The 25186-nt window shown below is 37.6% G+C and overlaps 1 protein-coding gene and 1 long non-coding RNA gene across 2 annotated transcripts in view; one reads left to right on the top strand and one right to left on the bottom strand.

Moving 5' to 3' along the window:
• Positions 1–740: 740 nt before the first annotated feature.
• On the bottom strand, positions 741–1771 carry LOC138748433 (uncharacterized). The gene is made up of 2 exons (XR_011348030.1): positions 1700–1771; positions 741–1582 (listed from the first exon to the last, which is right to left on the bottom strand). It is a non-coding gene; the product is annotated as an uncharacterized lncRNA (long non-coding RNA).
• Positions 1772–1928: 157 nt separating this feature from the next.
• Positions 1929–25186, top strand: part of psmc2 (proteasome 26S subunit, ATPase 2) — a 30251-nt gene continuing 6993 nt past the window's right edge. The window contains exons 1-10 of the mRNA XM_069910015.1: positions 1929–2097; positions 7543–7580; positions 9743–9824; positions 10714–10813; positions 12496–12627; positions 12813–12885; positions 13409–13504; positions 14134–14298; positions 15749–15836; positions 16886–17088. Of these exons, the coding sequence (XP_069766116.1) occupies positions 2025–2097; positions 7543–7580; positions 9743–9824; positions 10714–10813; positions 12496–12627; positions 12813–12885; positions 13409–13504; positions 14134–14298; positions 15749–15836; positions 16886–17088 (1050 nt within the window). The 5' untranslated portion in view covers positions 1929–2024. The remainder of the gene's footprint in view (positions 2098–7542; positions 7581–9742; positions 9825–10713; positions 10814–12495; positions 12628–12812; positions 12886–13408; positions 13505–14133; positions 14299–15748; positions 15837–16885; positions 17089–25186) is intronic.

Genomic DNA, 25186 nt, shown 5'->3' with positions numbered 1-25186 from the left:
TGTGAATATGAAATTAAGAGTGGGATACTCTGAATGGTTTTTCCTTTGTAAATAATTCATTGTGAATAAAGTCTATTTTTGGTCAAAAAAATTATCCAACAAGCTTTTAAGTTTGTTTATCTTGGGGTTCGGGTTCCAAACTAGAAATATAAGGAGGTATGCTTTTGTCTGTTATTAAATGGGGCATAACATTCATAGTTTTTCAATTAGCTTGGAACTTTTAACAACTTAGAAAGTTTAGAAGATCATAACCACTTTTGCTGCAGCCACTTCTAAGACTTTAGAAGAATGTTCAGGGAACTATAAGGTGATGTGAAGGATATGCCTGGCCCTGTTTATTTATTTATTTAGAAATACAACATAATAACAGGTCATTTTGTCCCACGAGTTCGTGCCATCAAACCTACCCCCAATTAACCTACACTCCCAGTACGTTTTTGAATGTTGGGAAGAAACTGGAGCCCCCGGAGAAAACCCATGGGGAGAGCATTCAAACTCCTTACAGACGTGAGATTCAAACCCCAGTCCGGACCCGATTACGGGTGCTGTAAAGTCTTGGCGCTAACCACTACACCAACCATGCTGCCCAATTGCCAATTCTCATTTAGCTATTTTCTTCGCACTGAAGACACGTGGTCAAAAACACATAAATCTAAAGCCCAACTGTAATAACACTGGACAATATTTTTTTCCCAAAAGATTTGCTTTCTGGAAAAAAATGGAGATTATGATAGACAATGTCAAGGTAACTTCAGATTTACTGTATAATGTAGGAAGTTGCAGAGACATTAAATGAACTTTTATTGATTTTGGCATGTTTAATTGCATAATAATCTTGACACACTGCATTAGTTCAAATGATTTAAAAATGTCTTGGTGCCAAATTTTATTTGAACTCAGCATCTGATGCCTCTTGTGTCAGTGTCCAACAATAGTGGGTCAGCATTGATGGATTTTAGTTGATATCACTGATATCGCTTTTCCATGGTCGTAATGTCCTGGTGAAACTTTTCACCGTATCACTGACTGACAGCAGGGAAGAAGCCCGAGAGCAAATGCAGAAAATGAATTTTCAATGACATGTTGCACTTCATGAAGATTCTGCTTGAAGAATGTTGTCAATCAGATGGATGTAATTTGGGGCTCTGTAGTTGCTAAGAAAATTATCTTTAAAAGCCTTCCAAGCATGCTCAAGGCTTTAGACAACATTTGCACAGCACCTGCCCTGACCATAGGCCCAGGAATGGTGGACTGACCAAAACAGCTCGTTTTGTGGGCAATATATGTAACAGTAGGTCACAGAAATAGCTTTGACCTAAAAAAAAGGTACGTGACGTAAAAAGTTAATGTTATTTTCGTTATCAGCGGTCCAAAGTCCATAAAACCCACCCAGAAGTGTACAGGATGCAAAATCTTGGTTGTCCAGTGTAATGTCAGCAAATTAAATAGAATAACTTGCTTTTATCAGCAAAAGTCTCGCGCAAATTGGAAGTGCGTTTTCCTGAGTCGAGAGGGAAAACATTAGAATTCCAGAAACCTTTAATAAAGAAAAGCCCAGGTTGCTGAGTAGGCCCCACAGCATCTGTGAAGGGAGGGAAAGGATTGTTGATAACCCACAAATGTTACCTCCCTGGCTGGAAGCCAGAATGACGGCGCTAGAATCAAATACAAAGAGATGGACAAGATCAATGTTCGGTACCGTGGATTGTTTGTTGATAACAGCTCTGGATTTTCCACGCAGCAACCTCTGGGTCAGATTCACGAATGGGGCATGCTGGGAGGTGGAGCTGTTTCGTGAATAGGGCATGCTGGGAGGTGGGGCTGATTCGTGAATAGGGCATGCTGGGAGGTGGGGCTAATTTTGGAATGGGGTTGTGAGGTGGGGGCTGATTCTTGAATGGGGCATGCTGGGAGGTGGGGCTGTTTCTTGAATGGGGCGTGCTGGGAGGTGGGTCAGATTGGTGGCCTGGTGTCTGTTGTGAGGTGGGGCCTGGTGAAGCCAGGGAGTGAATTTTAGCGCAGTCATGCCGGATTATCTAGGAAGTGATCAGCGTAAAGCTAAAGAGGAATCAAAAGAAGAAGATAAGCCGATCCGAGGTGAGGAATAGGAGCCAGGATTTTTTTTTTAACGAGAGACTAAGGGCTGCGGAAGGGTTGGGCCTTGCGGTGGAATAAGAGCATCTGCAGATGTTGGGGTCTAGTGCAATGCAAAAGAAGTCCTGGGGAAAAATGAGCAATAAACGTTTCGGACCTGATCGCGTTGTCAGGAAGCGTTAGTTGCCCTTTACCCTCCCCCCCACGGATGCTGCATGACCTGCACTTGTGAGCCTTGAACGTTTTAGAGGGGGATCTGGTTTGTGAAGCAGGGGGTGTCTGTTGATGTTAGTGGCGAGGAACATCACACCCATCCTATTGTTTAAATGGTTGCTTTTGACCCCACAACCCAACATTGTAATGTAATGATGGGAATCATGTCAAACATAATTCACTAGTTCTGAAATTCATTGTTACTTATTGAGAAATGAAAAGAGAATTCAATTTTTATTTGCTGTAATGCAGATTATCCACATAAACCCCTTTCATTTGTTGCCGCCTCCATTCTGAGAGTCCTAGAGTAGGACATTTTGGTCTTTTGGTCCAATTCACCATTTGGCATTCTGGGCTAGTCTCATTTTCCTGCACTTGGTCCATAACCCCTTGTAGCTGTTATAATGTCTTTTTAATGTTGAAATTGTGCCCGCTTCTCCAATTTCTTCTGACAATTTGTTCCATATGTGGATCACCGTGAAAAAGTTGCCTCTTGGATCCCCTTTTAATTCTCTTGCTTTAAACTTTGAGTTGTTTGCCCCTGAAAAAATACTGTGATTTTATAAACTCCTATAAGGACAACCTTCTCTCTTCTGTGCTCCAGGAAATAAAGATCCATCCTGTCGAACCTATCCCGATACTCAAGGCCTCTAGTCCTGACAACATCCTCTTGAATCTCTTGTGCACCCCTTCCATCTAATTGATTATCTTTGTATAATTGAATGACCAGAACTGTGGTCTCACCCATGTCTTGTACAGTTGAATCATGAGCTCCCATCTTTTGTACTTCACATCCATCCAATGAAAGCAAGTGTGGCATTTTCACCAGCTTCTCACTTGAGCAGCTACTTTCAGTGAACTGTGCACCTCTCAGTTTGACAACACTGTCCAAGGCCCTGCTTTTTTCTGTGTGTGCCCTTCTCTGGTTTGACATTCCAAAGTGCAACACTTCATTTACTATATCCAATAAATTCCTGATATCCCACTCTGTAAATTGTACTTTTTACTTAGCTGAACAAAGGTTAGAGATAACCTGTCAGTTATCCCTTCTCACTGTGTTAGATACTTTGTGACAAAAGATGCAGACTGGTGAAGGAGGAGAGATAATCTTTGACTCAATCAGAAGGGATAACAGTAATAACTGATGAGCAGGATGAGAAATGTGATCAGAAAGTAAAATAAATATGTTCAGGAAAAATGTTCACAATGGGCAGCTACTTCACCCTTATGTTTTAAGTTCCATTCCACTCTGGCTACATTCTCTTCTCCAACCTTCTGTTGGGAAGATGATTCACGAGTGTGAAACCACCCAGCACCAGATTCAAGGAGAGTTTCTTTCCTGCTCCTATCAATCTCTTGTATGAACCAAACATGAGCAAAATAATATTGCCTTTGCTTTATTCAAACGGATCTCCCTATGTAACTCGATTGTGTTTTATTTGCTGTACACGTTTAGATTGAATTGCTGGATAATGTGCAAAATGACTATTTTCATTGGAACATATGATAATAAACTGGAACTGTTGTTCATTAAGTGTTGTTAAGTATGGACGATTAAGTGCCATTCTGATCAGATTCTTTTATTGTCATGTAATAAAAACAGTGCAATATTACACGGAAATTGCTTTTGTCTGCTATGAGGCAGACAGATTTGCCATAGGCAGAAATTGCCTGAATCTCCTCTTGCAGTCAGAGAAAGAGAAATAAAAGAGAGTCCACTCAGAGTCACCAAATGTCCGTAGATTTGCCTTCACGTCTGCTGCAGCCACACAAAGTCCAGTCCAAACCATCAGTAGCCCAAGCTCCAGATCGAAACCTCCGACACCCATCAGGAACCCTTCAGTGCCCTTGGCACCCCATTGCATTCTGTTCCAATACCTGATCTGGCCACTGCCTGGTGTCACCACAGTCGCCAGAAGCCCACAGCCTGCGTGGGTTACTTGTTTCAAATGGCCAAGAACCCACTGCTCTTCAGCTGGAGAAACCTTCACTGATCCACCACAATGGTCAGCATCAGGTAAGTTGTCTCCTCTGCTTCTCCTCAAAAAGGGTATGTTCTCCCTGTTTTCTGGTGCCCTGCACCAGTCTTCCAGTTCCCTGGAGTCCGCAATTCTTCATGGAAGCTGCCAGCATAAGGGTTGCCATCTTGGCCCCAGGCCCCGTAGTTGCAGTATTTTTAAATAAAACCACCATAGACTCTTTTAAAAGCTGTTTAAAATCTGCATGGAGCCGACGGCAGTCAGACTGAGTGGTTGGATCAATCATTATTCCCTCAGTACCTGGTCAAGAAGCTATAATTTCTGGGCCTCTGTACACCCCCCCCCTCTGCAATTGGACCCTTAACTTTCTCAACGGAATTAGAAGCTACATCTCCTCCTCATTGATTATCAACCCAGGCGCACCCCAAGGATGTGTGCTTAGCCCCTGCTCTACTCATTAGACACCCATGACTATGTGGCCAGGCACAATTCCAATGCTCTCTACAAGTTTGCTGATGACATCACAGTTGTTGGCAGAATCACAAACGGCAATGGGGATGTGTACAGGAGGGAGAGAGATCAGCTCTTTGAGTGGTACAACAACAACCTTGTGCTGAATGTCATCAAAACCAAGGAGATTATTGTGGACTGCAGGAGGGAGTTAGGGGAACACTACCCAGTCTTCATCGAGGGTGCAGTAGTGTAGAGGGTCAAGAACTTCAAATTCTTGGGTGTCAACATCTCTGCGGATTTGTCCTGGAGCCTCCACATTGATGCAATCATGAAGAAGGCTCACTAGCGGCTATACTTGGTGAGGAGTTTGAGAAGATTTGGCATGACGTGGAAGACTCTTGAAAACTTCTACAGGTGTACTGTGGAGAGCACACTGGCTGGCTGCATCACCGTTTGGTACGGAGACACCAAATCTCAGGATAGGGAAAAACTCCAGAGGGTTGTTCACTCAGTCTGCGACATCATAGGCTCCACACTCCACTCCATCGAAGTCATCCACACGAGGTGGTGTCTTAAAAAAGCAGCTTCTATCCTCAAAGACTTCCACCATCCAGGCCATGTCCTCTCCCCCATCGGGGAAAAGGGTACAGGAGCCTAAAGACGAGTACTCAGCAGCACAAGGACAGCTTCTTCGCCACTGCCATCAGATTCCTGAATAATCAATGAACCACAGACACGGCCTTACTTTTCGTGCCCTATTTTTTTTTAATATTATTATTGTAAGATGGTTCATAATACGAATGTTTGCTCTGTGACACTGCTTCAAGATACTGAATTTTGTGACAATAAATTCTGATTATTCTGATCCGGCACCTATAGGGATTGGTAGATGTCAGGTAAGTGAAATTGCCGGTTGCTTGAGATTGTGAGTCGAGTGGATTAACGAACTGACTGCTGGGGGGCGCTGATTTTAAACTCATATTTTTTACCTCTTTATTTTCTGCAATTTTTTTTGTGTGTGGCTTGAATTCCAGGTAATGGGGATTTTACTGTACATCAAACTCAAGCTCACTACCCTCACTCTTGATTCCTCACAATCTTTAAATATCAGTCTATTTGTGGACATCCAATAGTAAATTACATAACAGTTTGTGGAAGACTAAAGCCATTGCCTGTCTTCAGATATTTTTGATTATCATAATTAAGAATTATTGTCTTCTTATTTCCAGTTCATTTCACTGTCTCTGCCCTTCAGATTTTTATCCATGCCTTTGTTAGCCCATCCTAGAACAATTTCTAATGGACTTCTACCCACCTTATTCTATCTGATGTGAATGAGGTTATTCCCTATTCTGATGACTGCACCAAATCTCAGCTGACCCACACCTGTATCCTCAATGCTCATCATTCTCTCCTGGTTAGGAAAGTCTTGATATTTTTAAATGGAATCCTTGTTGCATATTCTCCTATATCCCTTCCCCTTTCTATATCTGATCTTTTATACGGTAAAACCCTCTGAAGCTGACCCCTAAGGATTGGTAGATGCTGGATAAGAGAATTTTCCGGTTGCCTGAGACATGCAATACCTAACTAATACACCAGCATTAAGAATAAACCATTTAAGAGTCAAAAAACTGGGCAAAGTGTGAAGTAATTTGGAAAAAAAAAATGACTGTAGTCTGGGCAGCATCTGGATCTCCTCTTCATCCTCTCCATGGCTTCCACATCCACTTTCTTCATTGGGGCATAGAAGAATAAGGAGAGATTTGATAGTCTTATTCAAAATTATGAGGGAAAAAGACAGAGTAAATGTAGAGAGGTTTTTTCCACTAAGGGTAGGTGAGAGACAAACCAGAGGAACTTCACACAGAGAGCGATGGCTGAAGTGGTGAATGTGGACTCAGTTTTAACATTGAAGAAGAATTTGGATAGGTACACGGATGGGAGAGGTATGGAGGGCTATGGACTGGACAAGGGTTGGTGGGACTAGGCAAAGAAAAAATGTTTTGGCACAGACTATAATGGCTGAAGGGGCCTATTTATGAGCTGTAATGTTTTATGGTTCTATGGTAATTATGTACAGTTCACTTTATTCAGGTAATTCTTAAAACTTACAAAATGCAAATTTAAATTCAAACCCCAGTCGCTGATGCTGCTGCCATCATAATTAACCATCTCTTCCCCAAGATAAGGTCTAACTTGTATATTTAATACTACTAAAGATAAAGACTCTTTACTTGGCAGGGATAGGGAGAAACTTTGGGAGAGTCATCCCAGTGGCTCTTCATCCTGGTAGTGCCATTTTATTCAAACACAACTTTATTGAAACTTTATTCAAACAGCTGCTGTGGATGGGGCTCCACCTGGGCGCTCTGCTGGCTGAATGTTTGCTCTCATCTTCAACAAGGGGTTGTGTGCTGCCTCAGAGAACATTGACTTTTGCAATTTTAAACTTTTATTAAAATTCTTATATATCCTCATTTAACTCCTCAATTTTTTTGTTGTTGATTGATTGGGGTTGCCAGTTGCTTGTATTCCAGATTACAGGGATTTTACAATACCTCTATCTATCCTATGTAAGCCTACTTTATTTTTTTTCTCCTGTTTTCTTTTAAGAGTTCCCTGAGTTCTTGAGCTGAACTAAGTTCAAGTGCTATGATATTTTTCTTTGGGCTTTAATCTTAGAAAGAGAGTTCTATATAAGCCCCCAATAATTATATTAATATAGTGATTAATTTAATTATTTTTATTGTAAGTAATGTATTTTTGTTTCTAATTATGTTTTACCTTGTTTGAACTACAGCACTGGATGAAGGAGACATTGCCCTCCTGAAGACCTATGTAAGTATTATGCTCACACTCAGTTGCTGACCTTATTATTCACCATTTGTGTTTGAAGGCCATTATGATAGCTTATTATTTAACTTAGAACAGTGCAGCACAGAACAGGCCCTTCGACCAATGATGTCTGAACTGAACAAATTAAACTGCTCGCACATAATCCATATCGCTCTATTCCCAATATATTTGCGTGTCTACATAGAAGCCTCTTCAGCATGACTGTAATATCTGTTCCGTCTGGGTTTAACCATTCTCTGATTGTGTATAAAATTTAAAAAAAAAACCCATATGTTTCCTTTAAACTTGCCTACCCCCTCCTCTTGCCAGAAAGGAATGATCTCTAGTATTTCACTTTTTTTAAACCCTGGGAAATAGATTCTCACTGTCTACTCCTCTCATAATTTTATGAACTTCTATCGGGTCTTTCGGCCTCTGAAGCTGTAGAGAAAATAACAAGGTTTGTCTACCCTCTCCTTATAGTTCAACCCTTGAATCCAGGCAGCACCTAGTTAATATGTTCTGTACCAAAGTGTTCATCTGTAATGTGGTGAGCAGAATTGCATTGCACTATATAATCCCACGTGTGGCTTAACCATAGTTTTATGCAGTTACAACGCGTCTTCCTTACTCAATATCCTGACCAATAAGGGCAAGAGTGGCTTTGGCTTTCATTCGCCACCTCGTGTATTTGTGTAGCTACTTTCAGATCTATAGTTACTTTTCTGTGGGAAATTTAAGTCATTAGCTCTTTATTCACATAATCTCAATTGTAATTAAATTACTAAACTTGTTGTACATGGGAGCATCACTGCCAAACATTACACTTACAGCTGCTTTGTGAATGTTGGGTGAGGATAAGATCAGATTTAACTGCAATATCACAAGATTAAATAACGCTGAACTCCTTTTTTTTTCAAAAGGCTCACTTCCTGAAAAGAAATTGGGGATTATGATAAACAACTTCAAGATGAACACAGAGATAATTTCAGATTTACTGTATTGCGTAGGAAGTTGGAGAAACATTAAATTAACTTTTATTGAATTTAACATGTTTAATCAACTAATGACGCTGACACATTGCGTTAGTTCAACTGACCTCAAGTTGTTTTGCCGTTGATTTTCATTTGGACTTGCATGTCAGTGTCTGACAATAGTTGGCCAGCATTTGATGGATTCCAGTTGCCCTGATATTGCTTTTCCATGGTTGCAATGTCCTGGTGAAACCAAGATCAGCAGGGAAGAAGTCCAAGTGTGAATGCAGAAAATGAATTTTCAAAGATATGGGTTTGCTTGCTTGAAGTAGACTTAAAATATGACAAGAAATCACAAAAATAAATAATATCTAAAAATCGGTATGTGAGAGAAAAAGGTGATTTTCATGATCAGTCGCCCAAAATCCATAAAATGCACCCAACAGTCTTCAGGAAGCCAAATCCTCGTAGTCCAATCTAATTGTCCATGTTCAGTGTGCAAGTGCACACCTCAGCAGTTACGGTAACATTCTGTCGAGTAGTATTGGCAGTGGAACTGGACTGCAGCAAAAAGTCAATGATCCATAATGCTCACTCACCAACAATAACCTGATCCAGAAACATCAGGTCAAATAAGTTGATCTTCTCTTTCCTACTATCCACTTTGAGGCAGCCTGGAAAGAGAATGATGACTAAGATGACATGTCCCCCACAAGGTCCTTTTTAGCCCCTTTGAACCCACGGGACTGGATGAAAAACAAGTCATTCTACATCTAGAGCAACTGCGTAAAAAGGATGACATTACACATTTGTTGGCTGCACATGTGGATTGTAATTCAAACCCGATGAATATGCACATTGGCTAAGGCATGCTTTTAGTTAATCAGATCTGGGTATGTCTGGGATTCTTCAACAGATAGGTTATGAAGAGGTATGTATCATATTTGAGTGATTTAATCAGTGGGGAAAAAAAATCGTAGTTGTTTGTTTTTTTCTCTCTCTCTATTTTTGATAATTTGAGTATAGTTTGTCTGAAGATATGAATGTAGAAATATTGTGTTCCTAAAATCATTAGGAAACATTAATTTGTTTGATTCTTCTAACATCATTGCTAATCCTGGGTGTCAGATGCAGTTAAATTGATTTCATTTTAGAATCTGCAACAAAGCATTGCATGTTCTTCCCTTATAGGGACAGAGTACCTATTCCAGACAGATCAAGCAAGTGGAAGATGACATTCAACAGCTTCTCAAGAAAATTAATGAATTGACTGGTACGTTTAATTTGTTTCCAATGCTGGCAAATTGTGTTGATGCATTTGGTACATGAAAAAAATGCATTAGTCTTCATGAGGTGGATTTGGGCTGATTTGATAGATGAATTGAAAAGATTTCAGTGAAATTATAGCAATTAGTTTGTATTTTAAAATAGTTTTGGCAAATGGAGCTAGCTTTACAAACTTGTGGGTTAACATTGGGTTTTGTGAGGTCCCTCAAAATGCTTAAATAATCTCGTAAACCATGCTTAGCCCATAGTCAAAAAAACTATAATTGTTTTACTTTATTTTGTATGAGGTTCATCAAGTTTTTAATATTTTCTTGTGCATTTTAATAATTATTAGTGGCCAGTTGTTGAGCATAAATCACTGGCTGACACTTCAGTGTTGTTCGAAGGAAATTGCATTGTGATGTGGTCGGATGACGTGTTAATTAGAGGCTACACTGTTCTCTTGGTCGGGTACAAGAGACTTCACAGCACTTGTGCAAAAGAAACAAGGGAGTTTACCCCGGTGAGCTGATCCATATTGACTGGACAGTCAAAATCTGTGAAATGTTTTAGCACTTGACTTTTAGCAGGAATTTGTTATATGCAAATCAGCTGAAATGTTCCATACATTACTGAAAGGCTACAGTTGAAAGTACTATGTTTCAATTGATCATAAAATTGAGCTGAACCAGAATCATGAAAAATACAATACAGATGGGCTCAAACATTAATGAACTTCACAAGGAATTTTTCAAGTTCCCAATTTGAATATGAATTGGACATAAGAAAACAATATAATTTTAAATTGTATTCTGAGAATTGATTTAATGTCTCTTTATTGTGTAATTTTACATGGTTTATCATGGCATTTTTAAGGACTGTATTCTTTTGTGTAGGAATCAAAGAGTCTGACACTGGTCTCGCCCCTCCAGCACTATGGGATCTAGCCGCAGATAAACAGACTCTTCAGAGTGAGCAGCCTTTGCAGGTTGCAAGGTATGAATTCTGAAATACTCCGTCTCATTGAGGAAGGAGCTTGTGTCCCTTGAATATTTAATGCTATCTCTTCCCCCCCCCTCCCATGTCCTACCTAACACATAATTCATGAACAGTAAAACTACTGTAATCTGGAATTCAAGCAACAGGCAAAATAAATTGCAGAAAATCAATAGGTAGAAAATACGTAAGTGTAAAATTGGCATGTCTCGCCATTAATTCACCAATCATGCAACATGCAATCTCAAGCAACCATAAAATTCACATTTCTGATATTTGTCAATCCCCATAGGTGCTGGATATCCAGGGTTTTACTGTGTATCCTTAATTTAATTGGAACAAAGGCAGGGCAATTTAATGGAGAGATACAAAATTGTTGGAGCCCAAAAACAGGGTAAACAGTAAGAGACTATTCCCCCCCTTAGCAGAGAGATGAGTAAATAGGGGAGCTATATTTAATTATGGTAGAAATCCAAAAATCCAGAGCATTGAGGGGGAAAAAAACCATAACCCAGATTCTGTAGCTTAACTGAAAAATCAGTGGAGAAGAGAAATACGCACCACATTTAAGAAGAACAAGTACCTGTGTGCACTTGAAAAGCCCAAATCTATAGGCTGTTGATCAACGGCTGAGAAGTGTGATTAGATTTAGCCAAAGTAGACCTGATGGGCTGAATGGCTGCCTTGTGCTGTAAACCTACACCAATGAACTGCTTTCCATTTAAGAAAATGTTTTGAAAACATTTAAAATTGTGAAGGATATTGTGAGAATGAGTTCAGACTTAGGCCTGCACAGTTGGTGGAGCTAGTGATTAGCGCAACGCTGATACAGCGCCAATGACCAGCACCAGGGTTCGAATACTGACCTGTCTGTAAGAAGTTTGCATCTTCTCCCCACACCTGCATGGATTTTCCCCAGGGGCTCCGGTTTACTCCCTCCATTCAAAACATACCAGGGATGTAGGCCAATTGGATATAATTGTGCAGGACGGGCTCACGGGCCAAAAGGGCCTGTTACAATGCTGCATGTCAAAATTTTAAATTTATTATGTCAATTTGAGGAAACTTAATTAAAATGAGGTTAGGTTTTTTTACAGAATTGGTTGGAAATGGATTAGTTTGCAATGGGGAGGACATACAAATTTCTTACAGACAGCGCGAGATTCGAACCTCAGTCCTGATATCTGTAACGGCATCACACTAACCTGCATTTCTTCTTGAACCCACATTTTTACTGTTTGCTGACTTAGGTAGGGGACCAGTTTATGAAAATTATACGACTTTGTTCATTGTAAAAGTCATTTATCCACTTGATAAATTTGCGTTTTTGAGTATTAAATTGCAAAGCACATTTGATAATGCATTTTAGTGAATTTTATCGAACTTGTAATGATTTGAGTTTTCCTAGTTCTGATCAAATGAGCAATGGACATGTCCAGTGAACAGATGTTTCTACTGTTCATCATTATTTTAATCGTCTTAATTTTTACCTATGGGGACAAATAGTTTTTCATATTGCTATTCATATTGCTATATTTCTGAAGCTGTAGGTTTATGACATTTTTCTCGGTCAGTAAATTCAAGTATTGCCATCTATAGAAATATAAGCCCATGATTACACATTGACACTGTGTGGCTTAATTAAAATATAAAGGAGTGCATTTATTTTTTTCTTTTCGCAGATGCACAAAAATCATTAATGCAGATTCTGAAGATCCCAAGTACATAATTAATGTGAAGCAGTTTGCAAAATTTGTGGTTGACTTAAGCGACCAAGTGGCTCCCACTGATATTGAGGAAGGAATGAGAGTTGGGTAAGAACAAATTTTGAATTTTCTTGCATGCTTGCTGACATGCATTATTTGTGCATTGTTTTTAGAAAATTACAGAAGGTTTGAGCAATCACGTGTTCCTTATGTTAATATTTAATACAATTAAGATACCTGATATTTTACTCCAAAGAGAGCCATATTTTAAAATATTACTTTAACTATTGCAGTGTGGATCGAAACAAATACCAGATACATATTCCACTGCCGCCAAAGATTGATCCCACTGTAACCATGATGCAGGTAAATTCAACAGCAAGAACTTTCAATTATGTAGTTATGCATCCTTAGGTGCCTCTCAAGAGCATAATTTAGTTGATGTCTATGTCAAACTAGAGAGAAAATATCAGGATGGGTCAGGTGAGCATTGTCAAAAGAGAATAGAAGTGCAAAGTTTGAGCAGATTCCAGCCAGTGTATAATCTGCTCAGAGCAGTTCTTTGCCTCAGAAGCAAATGATTGACACAAAATTCTTAGAACTGAGGACGATCAGGGAGGTCATGGAAGAGTTTGAACATTAAATTTTTAGAATGAATGAATTGGGAATTGGTAACTGCCAGAACAAAGAACTGCTCTGAGCATATTATTCCCAGGCTGGAATCTGCTCAAACTTTGCTCCTCTATTCTCTTTTGACGATGCTTACCTGACCCAGCCTGAAATAATTTGACTTGACTATGGTTTAATGGAGAAAGATTTTATGTTTTAATCAGTCTTTAAGTTCCAAGTTGAATCCTTTTCAGCAGCTTATTCTGCAATGCCCTTTCAGGTGGAAGAGAAGCCCGATGTTACCTACAGCGATGTGGGTGGTTGCAAAGAACAAATTGCAAAATTGCAAGAAGTTGTGGAAACTCCTTTGCTTCACGTAAGCCTGATTTTTAGTGTAAGACAGCATAATATGAACTGCATTTAATTAGGGTGTTACCTTTTGCTGGCTTGGAAAAGTTTTAATTAAAACCTGTAAAACCTCATGTCAGTCGTGAAGATTTTATATCTTCATTTTGCTATGAATCCATACCTTATTTTCACAAACCATTAGTCCATTTGTGACAAGACAATGGTGCGCTATTCATCTTTAGATATTGATGTGGCTTTGACAAAGCAACTGGTGGTGTTGTTATAATTTAGTTGTGCTTTGTTGAAACAGGATTTGTGCATCCCTTCAGCATATTTTTTTGCATATACATTTTTCACAAGTAAAAGAAGATCCAAGAAAAACCTGAAATGAATTAAAGGATAAAGTGTATACTTCAAACCTTTTAATCTGGCTTGATTCTGCAACAGTATTAGCGATTTTTTTCCATGAATAATGTGCACATCAAAACAACAGGAAAATGGTGATGTAAATGACCACTTAATGAGGAAAATATACACTTGTTCTATGAAATGCATTTGCTTTCTTAATATTAAAAATACTGCAGTAATGACATGGATGTCAACTCTAAAATAATTAGCAAGAAAAAGTGACAGGTTATTTGTTGATTTGATTTTCAGCCAGAGCTTTTTGTTAACCTTGGTATTGAACCACCAAAAGGAGTGCTACTATTTGGACCACCTGGAACTGGCAAGACACTCTGTGCACGAGCTGTGGCTAACAGAACAGACGCTTGCTTCATTCGAGTGATAGGATCCGAACTGGTACAGAAGTATGTTGGAGAGGTAAATATCAGTACATTTTTAATAAATTTTTATTCTTGTGAATTAACTCATTTTGGAAAGCTTGTGTTACAAGATTATTATCTCTGCCTGAAGTTAATTGCAAAAAAATTGGATCTAAAAATAAATAACGGAAACAGTTTAATTGCCATTTGTGGAGAGGGGTGGGTGGGGCGGGTGGAAATTTGTAATACAATAGAAGTCTTAAAGTCCGGACTGCTCGGGGATTGGGTCAGTCCAGATTTTCAGGTAATACTTTTAAAATAAAAATTTTGAAAAGGAATAAAGGAGAGGTGAACAGATAAATTTTGATAGTTTATTCATTAACAAAACAGCATGCTCTTATTAAAACAAGCAGTTTTAAAGAAAAATAAAGTGAACACGACAACAATGTAAACCGTTTTTTACTACAAAAATAGTGCATATAATGCTTGAAATTATGTTTAAAAATGACAATTGTAAAAGAAAAATACAGTATACAAATGAATTTCTTTGTGTTAAGATTACCTGTATTAAATGTGACCGCTGTAAATCTGTGGCATGCACACAAAAGCCCGATAAATTGAAAAAGTATAAGAAGTTTTTGAAAAGTCCAGAGTCTCTGGTGGTCTGGATTTCAGGCGTCTGCTTATTTCTGACACAAACTGGTGAAATTGGTTCTGAGGATTGACTATAATAGCATGCCTAGTTGGAAGGTGGCATGTTATTTCCACAGCTTGCTATGCAAGATGCTAAAGACAGAGGTCAGCGTGGGACCTCTGTCCCACCTGAAACTTCCTGGTTATTCTTGTAGCTGGAATAGGTTTTTTTTGCATGTCTCCAATATAGAGGAGGCCAAATTGTGAGCACTGAATATAATGCAAGAATTTAAAAAAGTATAATTGAATTCCTGCTTGCATGGAAGGCTGTTTGGGCCCCTGAATGATGGCAAGGGAAGGGCGAGTGAATGGGGTTGGGTGAGAACAGAAGTGGAATGGATGAGTTTGATAGCATCACCAGTGGTGATCATGGTGGAGGTAAGAGATCAAAATACTGCATTTGCTAGAAATTATAAACAAAAGCAGGAAATGCTGTTTGTCATCCAGCATCTGTGGGAAAAGAGATTTAATGCTTCAGATCAAAGATGGTCTAAGGGGTGTTTACAGCATTTCCTGTTTATTATGTTGAAAGGAAGGCATCCTAGAAATGATCATGTGGAAAATTATCAGATCTAATGTAGTGAAATCAGAGAAATGGGAAAACAATGAATTTGAAATTCAGCTCCCTTCTGAGAGAACTTCTGTCAAATGGTGGATCTTGTAAAGGTGAAAGCTGTTTTCCCAAGAGAATTGTCATGCTTAATAATTCAAATCCTTTTTATATACTTCATAGAATTGAAGTTGAGTTTCACCATATTTATCTTTTTCTCTGGATTTGGGTAGCAGAAAATAAATGTCTCTTACTTTTTTTTAAGGGTGCTCGAATGGTGCGTGAACTTTTTGAGATGGCCAGAACAAAAAAGGCGTGTTTGATATTCTTTGATGAGATTGACGCAATTGGAGGTACTGTATATTTCCTTTAGGGAAGAAGAGATTTTGTAAGTTAGAGATTGGAGCTACCTATGAAATTTTAAATGGAAACATTGATTTGAAGACTATTATCTACAAATCTTATCATCAACATTTCCAATGATAAAATGTATTCAGTACAGAAAGTAGTCATGTCAATTAATAATTTAGTGTTGTATTAAAGTATATTTTCCATATTTGTATAAGGCTGACTTGTGTAAACAGATAATGACCCAGTGTGAGAACTTTTTAATTCTCTTTGTAGTAAAGTTTTCTGTTTCTCATTTCTGTATTTTGAACTGTATATTTGTAGAGTTTGGATTGTTCATACAAAATTAGGGTGTCTCATTTTTAAACACCATTCCTGAATAAATTTACAAAATTAAAAAGTTGACTGTACAAAGGAACACTAAAAAATAATTTGCTGCAATTAAACACAAGTGAGATGGAATTTGGTTAATTATTGGGAAATAGTTTGGATCCTAAACCTGACTGCAATCCCACCACCTCAGTTTAACTGCGATTAATTGAGTATTTAATAGGTTTCCAGCCTAATAATAATCAGCGCATCTTTCAGGTTTACCCTCATGTACCAAGTTTTCCAGTCTTGACAGATTCAATAGCTGAGGTAGTCAAGAACAGATCGGTATTCCTTGATGAAACTTCTTTAAATCCAGTTAACACACATTCATTTCAAGCTCCCAGAAACATTTTGTCAGTTGCTGATCCCATTCCTCTAACTTAAGAAATCCATTGCGATCAATATCAGGGCCTAAACTTTCTGCTTGAATACAACCTATCTATCTTTGTATTTATTATTGCTTTATCATTTAATTTATACTTTTGTAGCTTTTAATGAAGTACCTGTTTGGCTGCAAGTAAGAATTTCATATGTGCAATGAACATAACAAATTCATTATCTTAAGTTGTGTTAGACCGCTACATTATCAGGTAGTATATCAATACTAATCCTCTAAGTTCCTTATTCTAGATACTTTGAGCATTTGATTACATTTGAAAAGTGATTGTTTTTTTTCTACAAGGTGCTCGATTTGATGACGGTGCTGGTGGTGACAACGAAGTTCAGCGCACAATGCTGGAGCTTATTAATCAACTTGATGGTTTTGATCCCAGGGGTAACATTAAAGTACTGATGGCCACAAACAGGCCTGACACCTTAGATCCAGCTCTGATGAGACCTGGACGTTTAGACCGGAAAATTGAATTTAGTTTGCCGGATCTTGAGGTATGGAATTTTTTTCAAAAACAACAGTATTTCATAGATGAGTATAAAAGTTTTAAAATTTTTTTAAATAAATATACATAGTGAAATCTTCAATTTCACAATATATTAAACTTTTCTTACAAAAAAAACAAAGAAAAACCCCTCCCCACCAAATATAAAACCATACACTGTCAGACCTCTCATGTACTATCCATAAAAATCTATTAAGAATCTATGTGGGGAAATCACATCTGTTTATACTGTAACAACATGTATTATCATTATAATTGGGCCCCTATATGATCCAAATATGGCTGCCATATCTTGATAAGTAAACATTTTTTAGATTGTATGTCATTTTCTCCGTAGGTATACAACCATTCATCTCTGGAGTCCATTGTGCTATGAGTAAGGGAGAGTTGGACTTCCAAGTAATTGGAATACATTTCTTAGCCACTGCTTAGACAAAAGACATTTGGAATTTCATTAATTTATTACTTATTTTAATAAAATTACCCAAAAGATAAAGCTCCGGATTGTCTGCGAAGGCCACCGCTGTTATCCTTGTTAATATCTCTGCAATATCCTACTAAAAATCCCTCCCCTTCACACACAATCACATACCATGTTAAAACATTCCTGGTTCAATCCCACATCTAAAACACTTCTCCGATATTTCAGATTTGGACCTCTGTGGCGTAAGATGTAATTGGTGTAGGAAGTTATACTGAACCAATCTATATCTTGCATTTATAATGGATGTCATAATATCCAAACACCAGTCAGGCCAACATCTTTCTGATATTACAACACAAAATCTGACTTCTATCTCCCCATGACCTCTGTAAACTTGGTTTTGCACTTGAACTCTGGAGAGCATAGTACATTTTTGTTATGAATTTAGGTGTATTCCCCAGTCAGCTCGTTCGTTCTATTTAACTAATTTAGGTGGGACCAACATTGGCCCCCAACTTTCTCTCAGGAACAAAATGTTGGAGGAAACAAGAAAATCCCATTAGCTACTCCATATTTCTGTTTTATGATCAAAAGACATAAGAATCCCTTCTGCATAGCAGTTTTTAAAAAAACAAAAAATTTCACACTGTGAACCCTATCAATCAAAATACATACAAACATTTCCCTCTTAAATATACACAGTGGCATTTTCTCCTCTTCCCCCCCCCCCCAACCTCCCTCCTTCCCACCCCCCTCCAAACCCATTAAACGTTCAACATATACAAAACAATAAAACCATTAAACAATGTCATCACACAATGAAAATAAACAAGAAAATTGTGTCATCTACTTTTACACACTGGATCATGTCATTTTGTCTTATCATTTTAGGGGGTGGAGGTGTGCGGTAGGCCCTCTCTGTTATGTTCCAGTACAGTTCCCAAATTTGTTCAAATAATGTGACTTTATTTTTTAAATTATATGATATTTTTTCCAATGGAATACATTTATTCATTTCCATGTACCATTGCTGTACTCAGGCTCTCTTCTGATTTCCAAGTTGACATACATTTTTTTGCTACAGCTAAGGCTATCATAATAAATCTGTTTTGCGCTTCATCCAGTTTGAGGCCTAATTCCTTACTTCTTACATGACTTAGAAGAAAGATCTCTGGATTTTTTGGCATGTTCTTTTTTGTGATTTTATTTAATATCTGATTTAGATCTCCCCAAAACTTTTTCACATTTTCACATGCCCAAATTGCATGTACTGTTATTGCCATTTCCTTCTTACAGTGAAAACATCTATCTGATAATGTTGGATCCCATTTTTTTAACTTTTGGGGCGTGGTTACCCTGTGTAACCAATTGTACTGTATCATGCGTAACCTTGTGTTTATTATATTCTTCATAGTTCCAGAACATAACTTTTCCCATGTTTAATTTTTTATCTTTATGTTTAGATCTTTTTCCCACTTTTTTTGGGGTTTATAGCTTAGTTCATCATTTTCCTTATCTTGCAGCTTGATATACATGTTCATTATAAATCTTTTAATTATCATTGTGTCTGTAATCACATATTCAAAGCTGCTTCTTTCTGGTAATCTCAGTCTGTTTCCCAATTTATCCTTTAAGTAGGCTTTCAGTTGATGGTATGCAAACATTGAACCAAGAGTTATTCCATATTTGTACTTCACTTGTTCAAATGTTAATAAATTATTTCCCAAAAAACAATTTTCTATTCTTTTAATTCCTTTTCTCTCCCATTCTCTAAAGGAAAGGTTATCTATTGTAAAAGAGATTAGCTGATTTTGTCTCAATAATAATTTTGGTATTTGGTAATTTGTTTTTTTTCCTTTCTAAATGATTCTTCTTCCATACATTGAGTAAATGATGCAATACTGGTGAGCTTTTATATTGTACCAGCTTTTCATCCCACTTATGAAGTATATGTTCCGGTACCTTCTCCTCTATTTTATCTAGCTCTATCTTAGTCCAATCTGGTTTTTCCCTTGTCTGATAAAAATCTGATAAATACCTTAATTGTGCTGTTCTATAATAATTTTTTAAGTTTGGTAACTGCAAACCACCTGGGTTGTACCTCTCTGTTAATTTATCTAATACTATCCTCGGTTTCCCCCCTTTCCATAAAAATTTCCTTATTTTTCTCTTTAGTTCATTAAAGAATTTCTCTGTTAAGGGAAGTGGTAACAATTGAAATAAGTATTGTATCCTTGGGAAGACATTTGATTTAATGCAATTTACCCTCCCTATCAACGTTAGCTGTAATTCTTTCCAATGTTCTAAGTCTTCCTGCAATTTCTTTATTAGTGGCTGATAATTTAATTTGTACAAGTGGCTTAAATTATTATTATCTAACCTAATACCTAGGTATCGGATTGCTTGTGTTTGCCATTTAAATGGTGAATCTTTTTTAAATTCTGTATAATCCGCATTACTCATTGGCATCACTTCACTTTTATTTGCGTTGATCTTGTACCCCGATATTTCTCGATACTCCTTCAATTTCTTATGTAGTTCTTTTATTGATATTTCTGGTTCTATTAAGTATACTATGATGTCATCTGCAAATAAACTGATTTTATACTCCTTTTTTTATCCCTTTTATTTTATTTTCTGTTCTTATCAGTTCTGCCAATGGTTCTATTGCTAAAGCGAACAGTGAGGGAGATAATGGACATCCCTGCCTAGTTGACCTACTTAATTTAAATTGGTTCGATACATATCCATTTACTGTTACCTTCGCCAATGGTCCATTATATAATGCTTTAATCCAATTAATATATTTTTCTGGTAGATTGAACCTCTGTAATACTTTGAAGAAATAGTTCCATTCTACCCTGTCAAAGGCTTTTTCTGCATCTAAAGCAACAGCCACTGTTGGCTTCTTATTTCTTTGAACTGCATGAATTAAATTAATAAATTTACAGACATCATCCGCTGTTCGTCTTTTCTTAATAAATCCAGTTTGATCTTGTTTTACTATTGGTGCACAGTCGGCCAATCTATTTGCTAATAATTTTGCTATTATCTTATAATCTGAATTAAGTAGAGATATTGGTCTATATGATGCTGGTGATAGTGGATCCTTCCCCGTCTTTGGTATTACTGTAATTATTGCTGTCTTACATGAATCTGGCAAGTTTTGTGTTTCTTCTATCTGGTTCATTTCTTCCAGGAGAGGAGGAATTAATAACTCTTTAAATGTTTTATGGAATTCTACTGGGAATCCATCCTCTCCAGGCATTTTATTGTTTGGCAGCTTTTTTAATATATCTTGTACATCCTCTATTTCAAATGGTTTTATCAGTTTGTTTTGTTCCTCTTCTTACAACTTCGGCAGTTCACTTTTAGCTAAAAACTCTTCTTCTTTATCACCTTTCCCCTCGTTCTCAATTTGGTATAATTGTTCATAAAATTCCTTAAAGTTCTCATTAATCTCCATTGGATTATATGTAATTTGTTTGTCCTTTTTCCTTGATGCCAATACAGTTCTTTTAGCTTGTTCAGTTTTAAGTTGCCAGGGTAATATTTTGTGTTTTTTTTCCAAGGTCATAATACTCTTGCTTTATTTTCATTATGTTCTTCTCCACCTTGTATGTTTGTAATATTTCGTATTTTATTTTTTGGTCCGCCAATTCTCTTCTTTTTGTTATCTCATCCCTTGTTGCCAGTTCCTTTTCTGTACGTACTATCTCCCTTTTCAACTGTTCTATTTCCCGATTGTAGTCCTTTTTCATCTTAGTTACATAACTTATCATCTGCCCTCTAATGAAGGCTTTCATTGCGTCCCATAATATAAATTTGTCTTTCACTGATTCCGTATTTATTTCAAAGTATGTTTTAATTTGGCGTTCAATAAACTCTCTAAATTCCTGCCTTTTAAGTAGCATGGAGTTTAACCTCCATCAATATGTTCTTGGTGGGATGTCCTCCAGTTCTATTTCTAATAACAGGAGTGAATGATCAGATAGTAATCTCGCTTTATATTCAGTTTTCCCTTTATATTCAGTTTCCCTTGAATATGAGCCGACAACAAAAACATATCAATCCTTGAGTATGTTTTATGTCTACTCGAATAATATGAGTATTCCTTCTCCCTTGGGTGCTGCCTCCTCCATATATCCATAAGTTTCATTTCCTGCATTGATTTAACCATAAATTTGGCCACTTTATTCTTTTTGCTTGTCTTTTGTCCAGTTTTATCCAACATTGGATCCAAATTAAGGTTAAAATCCCCTCCTATCTATATATTCCCTTGCGTATCTACAATCTACAAAAAAAAACTTGCATAAACTTTTGATCCTCTTCATTAGGTGAATATATATTGAGCAAATTCCAAAATTCTGACACTTTATCATTACATACCTCCCTGCTGGATCTATCATTTCCTCCTCTATTTTGATTGGTAAATTTCTATTAATTAATATAGCTACATCTCTAGCTTTTGAATTATATGATGCTGCCGTTACGTGTCCTACCCAGTCCCTCCTTAATTTATTATGTTCCACTTCAGTTAGATGCGTTTCCTGCACAAATGCTATGTCTATTTTTTTCTATGAGTAAATTTAATAGCCTCTTCTGTTTAATTTGGTTATGTATTCCATTAATGTTTATAGTCATATAATTCAACATGGCCATCTCATATCCTGTTTACACCTCATTTCCGCTTCCTCACCACCACCATCCCCCTTTTCCCCATTTTCATCTCTCAGTTTTCCCTTTTTAAACTCAATGTATGACAACACATTTAAAACATAAAATACTTCAACAACTCCCACATCCAATATTCCCTTAGCCCCAAATGTTCCCCCCCTCTCTGAGTCACCCCTTATCCCTTGCCGGGCAACCACAACTCCCCTTTCCATTTGGATTGCGAACCCGCTCGCAAGCGTCAACTGATTTTGCAGTGACGGTTATTCTCTCCCACCCAACCCCACCAAGAAAATACTTTTTTTACACACATATAACAAAGTTCACCCACTTATTTTCCCCCTACTTCCTTTCTTCCCTTCTCTTTTTCCCTTCTATAGTTCTAAGATATACATTATTTTTACATCTTTATATATTGATCGCCATTCTTTCTTCTTGTTACATCTCTTCATCTCTTCTTCTGTCCTGCAGGCATTCTGCAAATTCTCATGCTTCCTCCGGATCCGAGAACTGTCTGTTTTGCTCCCCTGGGATAAATATTTTAAGCACAGCTGGATGTCTTAACATAAATTTATAACCTTTTTTCCATAGGATCGATTTTGCTGTATTAAACTCCTTCCTCTTTAAGAGTTCAATACTTATGTCTGGGTAAAAAAATATTCTTTTACCTTTGTATTCCAATGGTTTATTGTCTTCTCTAATTTTATTTCTTGCCCGTTCCAGTATATTTTCTCTTGTCATATATCTCAAAAGTTTTACTAAAACGGATCTTGGTTTTTGATGTGTCTGTGGTTTCGGAGCTAGTGTTCTGTGTGCCCTTTCTATTTCCATTCCTTCCTGAATTTCTGTCATTCCCAGGACCTTTGGGATCCATTCTTTTATAAATTCCTTCATATCTGTGCCTTCTTCATCTTCTTTTAGGCCCACTATTTTTATGTTGTTTCGCCTACTATAATTTTCCAACATATCAATTTTCTGAGCTAACAACTCTTGTGTCTCTTTAATTTTTTTATCACTTTCTTTCAATTTTCTTCTTAAGTCGTTTACTTCCATTTCTACAGCCGTTTCTCATTCTTCCACATTTTCTAATCTTTTCCCTATTTCTGTCATGACCAGCTCTAATCTATTTACTTTTTCTTCTGTACTTTTCATTTTTCTTTTAATTTCACTAAATTCTAATGTCATCCATTCTTTTAATGCTCTCATTTGTTCTTGAAAAAAAAAACTACCTATATTCTGTCCTTCTATTTCTCTGTGCAGATCTTGGTCGTCTTCTTCCTCTTCTTCTGTGTCTGTACCTGTGTTTGTGTCTTCTTCTTCTCTTCCTTGTATCTGTGTCTCTTCGGACTTTCCTGATGCGTTGCTTGTCTCACTTTGTCGGGCCTCTTTTTGCTTGGCCTTTTGCTGTTGGTCCTCTTCTTCTGAACTGCTCATCTGTTGGGCCTCCTGTTGCTGTTCTTCTTTCCTTTCACTCCCTTTCCTGTCGCTTTCCTCTTCTAGCTGAGTGCCCTGGTGACTGACATCCCTCAGCTGGTCACGCTGTGTTTCCCCGCTCCTCAGCTGAGCCCTCCTCCCGTCGGTGTTCTCTTTCTCCTTAGTAAGCACACTGTGCAAGCACAACTCCTTGCGCATGCGCAGTTGCGCACTTTTGTTTGGATCCAAGAGCCATTTATGCAGTCCACCGGTGGGGTGGGGGGGGGGGGGGGTCGCGACTCTGCGGGGCCGACACCAACCTCTTCTCCATGACGGCTCCTTGTTTCTTCATGCAGGTAAGGCCTTCTCCTTTCTCTTCCGGCATCTTTTCTTCTTTTTTTCCCCGTTGTTTTTACTTTTTCCTTGGATGCCATTTTCTTTCTTTTCTCTACAACTTTTATCTTTTATTTGTTATGTTTTGTATTTCTTGAACTTTGTCTTTTGTTCACTTTATTTCTTCTTTTCTGGAGAGGGCTGGTATTCCCCTACCGGTCACTACTCCGTCACGTGACTCCTCCTGTATAGCAGTTTTCAATGTATCTTATTCCTTTGTCATATCAGGAATTTAATATTCTGTTGCCCAGATTCATAGGCAACAACACATTTTTACATAATGGTTCTGTTAATGATATCCCTGCTTTTTTTTTCCAATACACATTGATTTCTTGCCATACTATAATCACATGTATTAATATAGGATTATCCATTTTTTTTATTGACCACATAAATAAAATACTTTGCTGCCTCCTCTTTGAGTATAATCCCATTTGAATCCAAGAAGTTGGGTGGTGGGGGGGGGGGGGGGGGGTGGGGGGCAGGCTACCTTTCTCAAAGAGAAATGAAATAAATCTGGCTGGTGCTAATACTTTCTAAAATCCAGTAGCCTCAGACTTCCTATTTTATAATCCCACGTTAATTTTTCCAGCGATACCTTTGGCACCTTATTGTTCCATAGGAATTGCCTAATACAATAATTTAATAATTTAAATAACATTTTCAGCAAAGCCTTTGCTCATGAGTTTTACCAGAGGGCTTGTTGCTGTAAATAATATCTCTGCATAAAGTAGAACCCAGAGAAAATCAAAGGAAATTGTCGGTGACAAACATAGTTAAGTGGCTAGTGATGAGCATATCTCGGAAGATCTTTCCTGGAACCAACACACCAATGGCATCATGAAGAAAGCCTCTACTTCCTCAGGAGTTTGTGGAGGAGCTAGTGGAGTTGTTCAAGTGAACCGGTACGGACTTGAAGGGCCGACATGGCCCATTTCCGTGCTGTCAACGGTTATATGGAAATAGGCAGTGATTGGAAAAAGATATTGTTACCTTGACATCACTTTCATTTTGACACAGTTAACCTTGCCCATCAAAGTAATCGGCATTTCTTTCCATTTCTACAAATCCTTCTCTATCTTCCCTAATAGGGGAGTATAATTTAAGTTGTAAAAATTCTGTATGTTATTGTCAGTCATTATTCCTAAGTATTTAATTCCATCTTCTTTCCATTTAAATCAAT

Source organism: Narcine bancroftii, chromosome 13, assembly GCF_036971445.1.
Source record: "Narcine bancroftii isolate sNarBan1 chromosome 13, sNarBan1.hap1, whole genome shotgun sequence".
Taxonomy (NCBI): Eukaryota; Metazoa; Chordata; class Chondrichthyes; order Torpediniformes; family Narcinidae; genus Narcine; species Narcine bancroftii.
The sequence above is the reverse complement of the archived record's forward strand: the minus strand, read 5'-3'. Positions and strand labels throughout refer to the sequence as shown.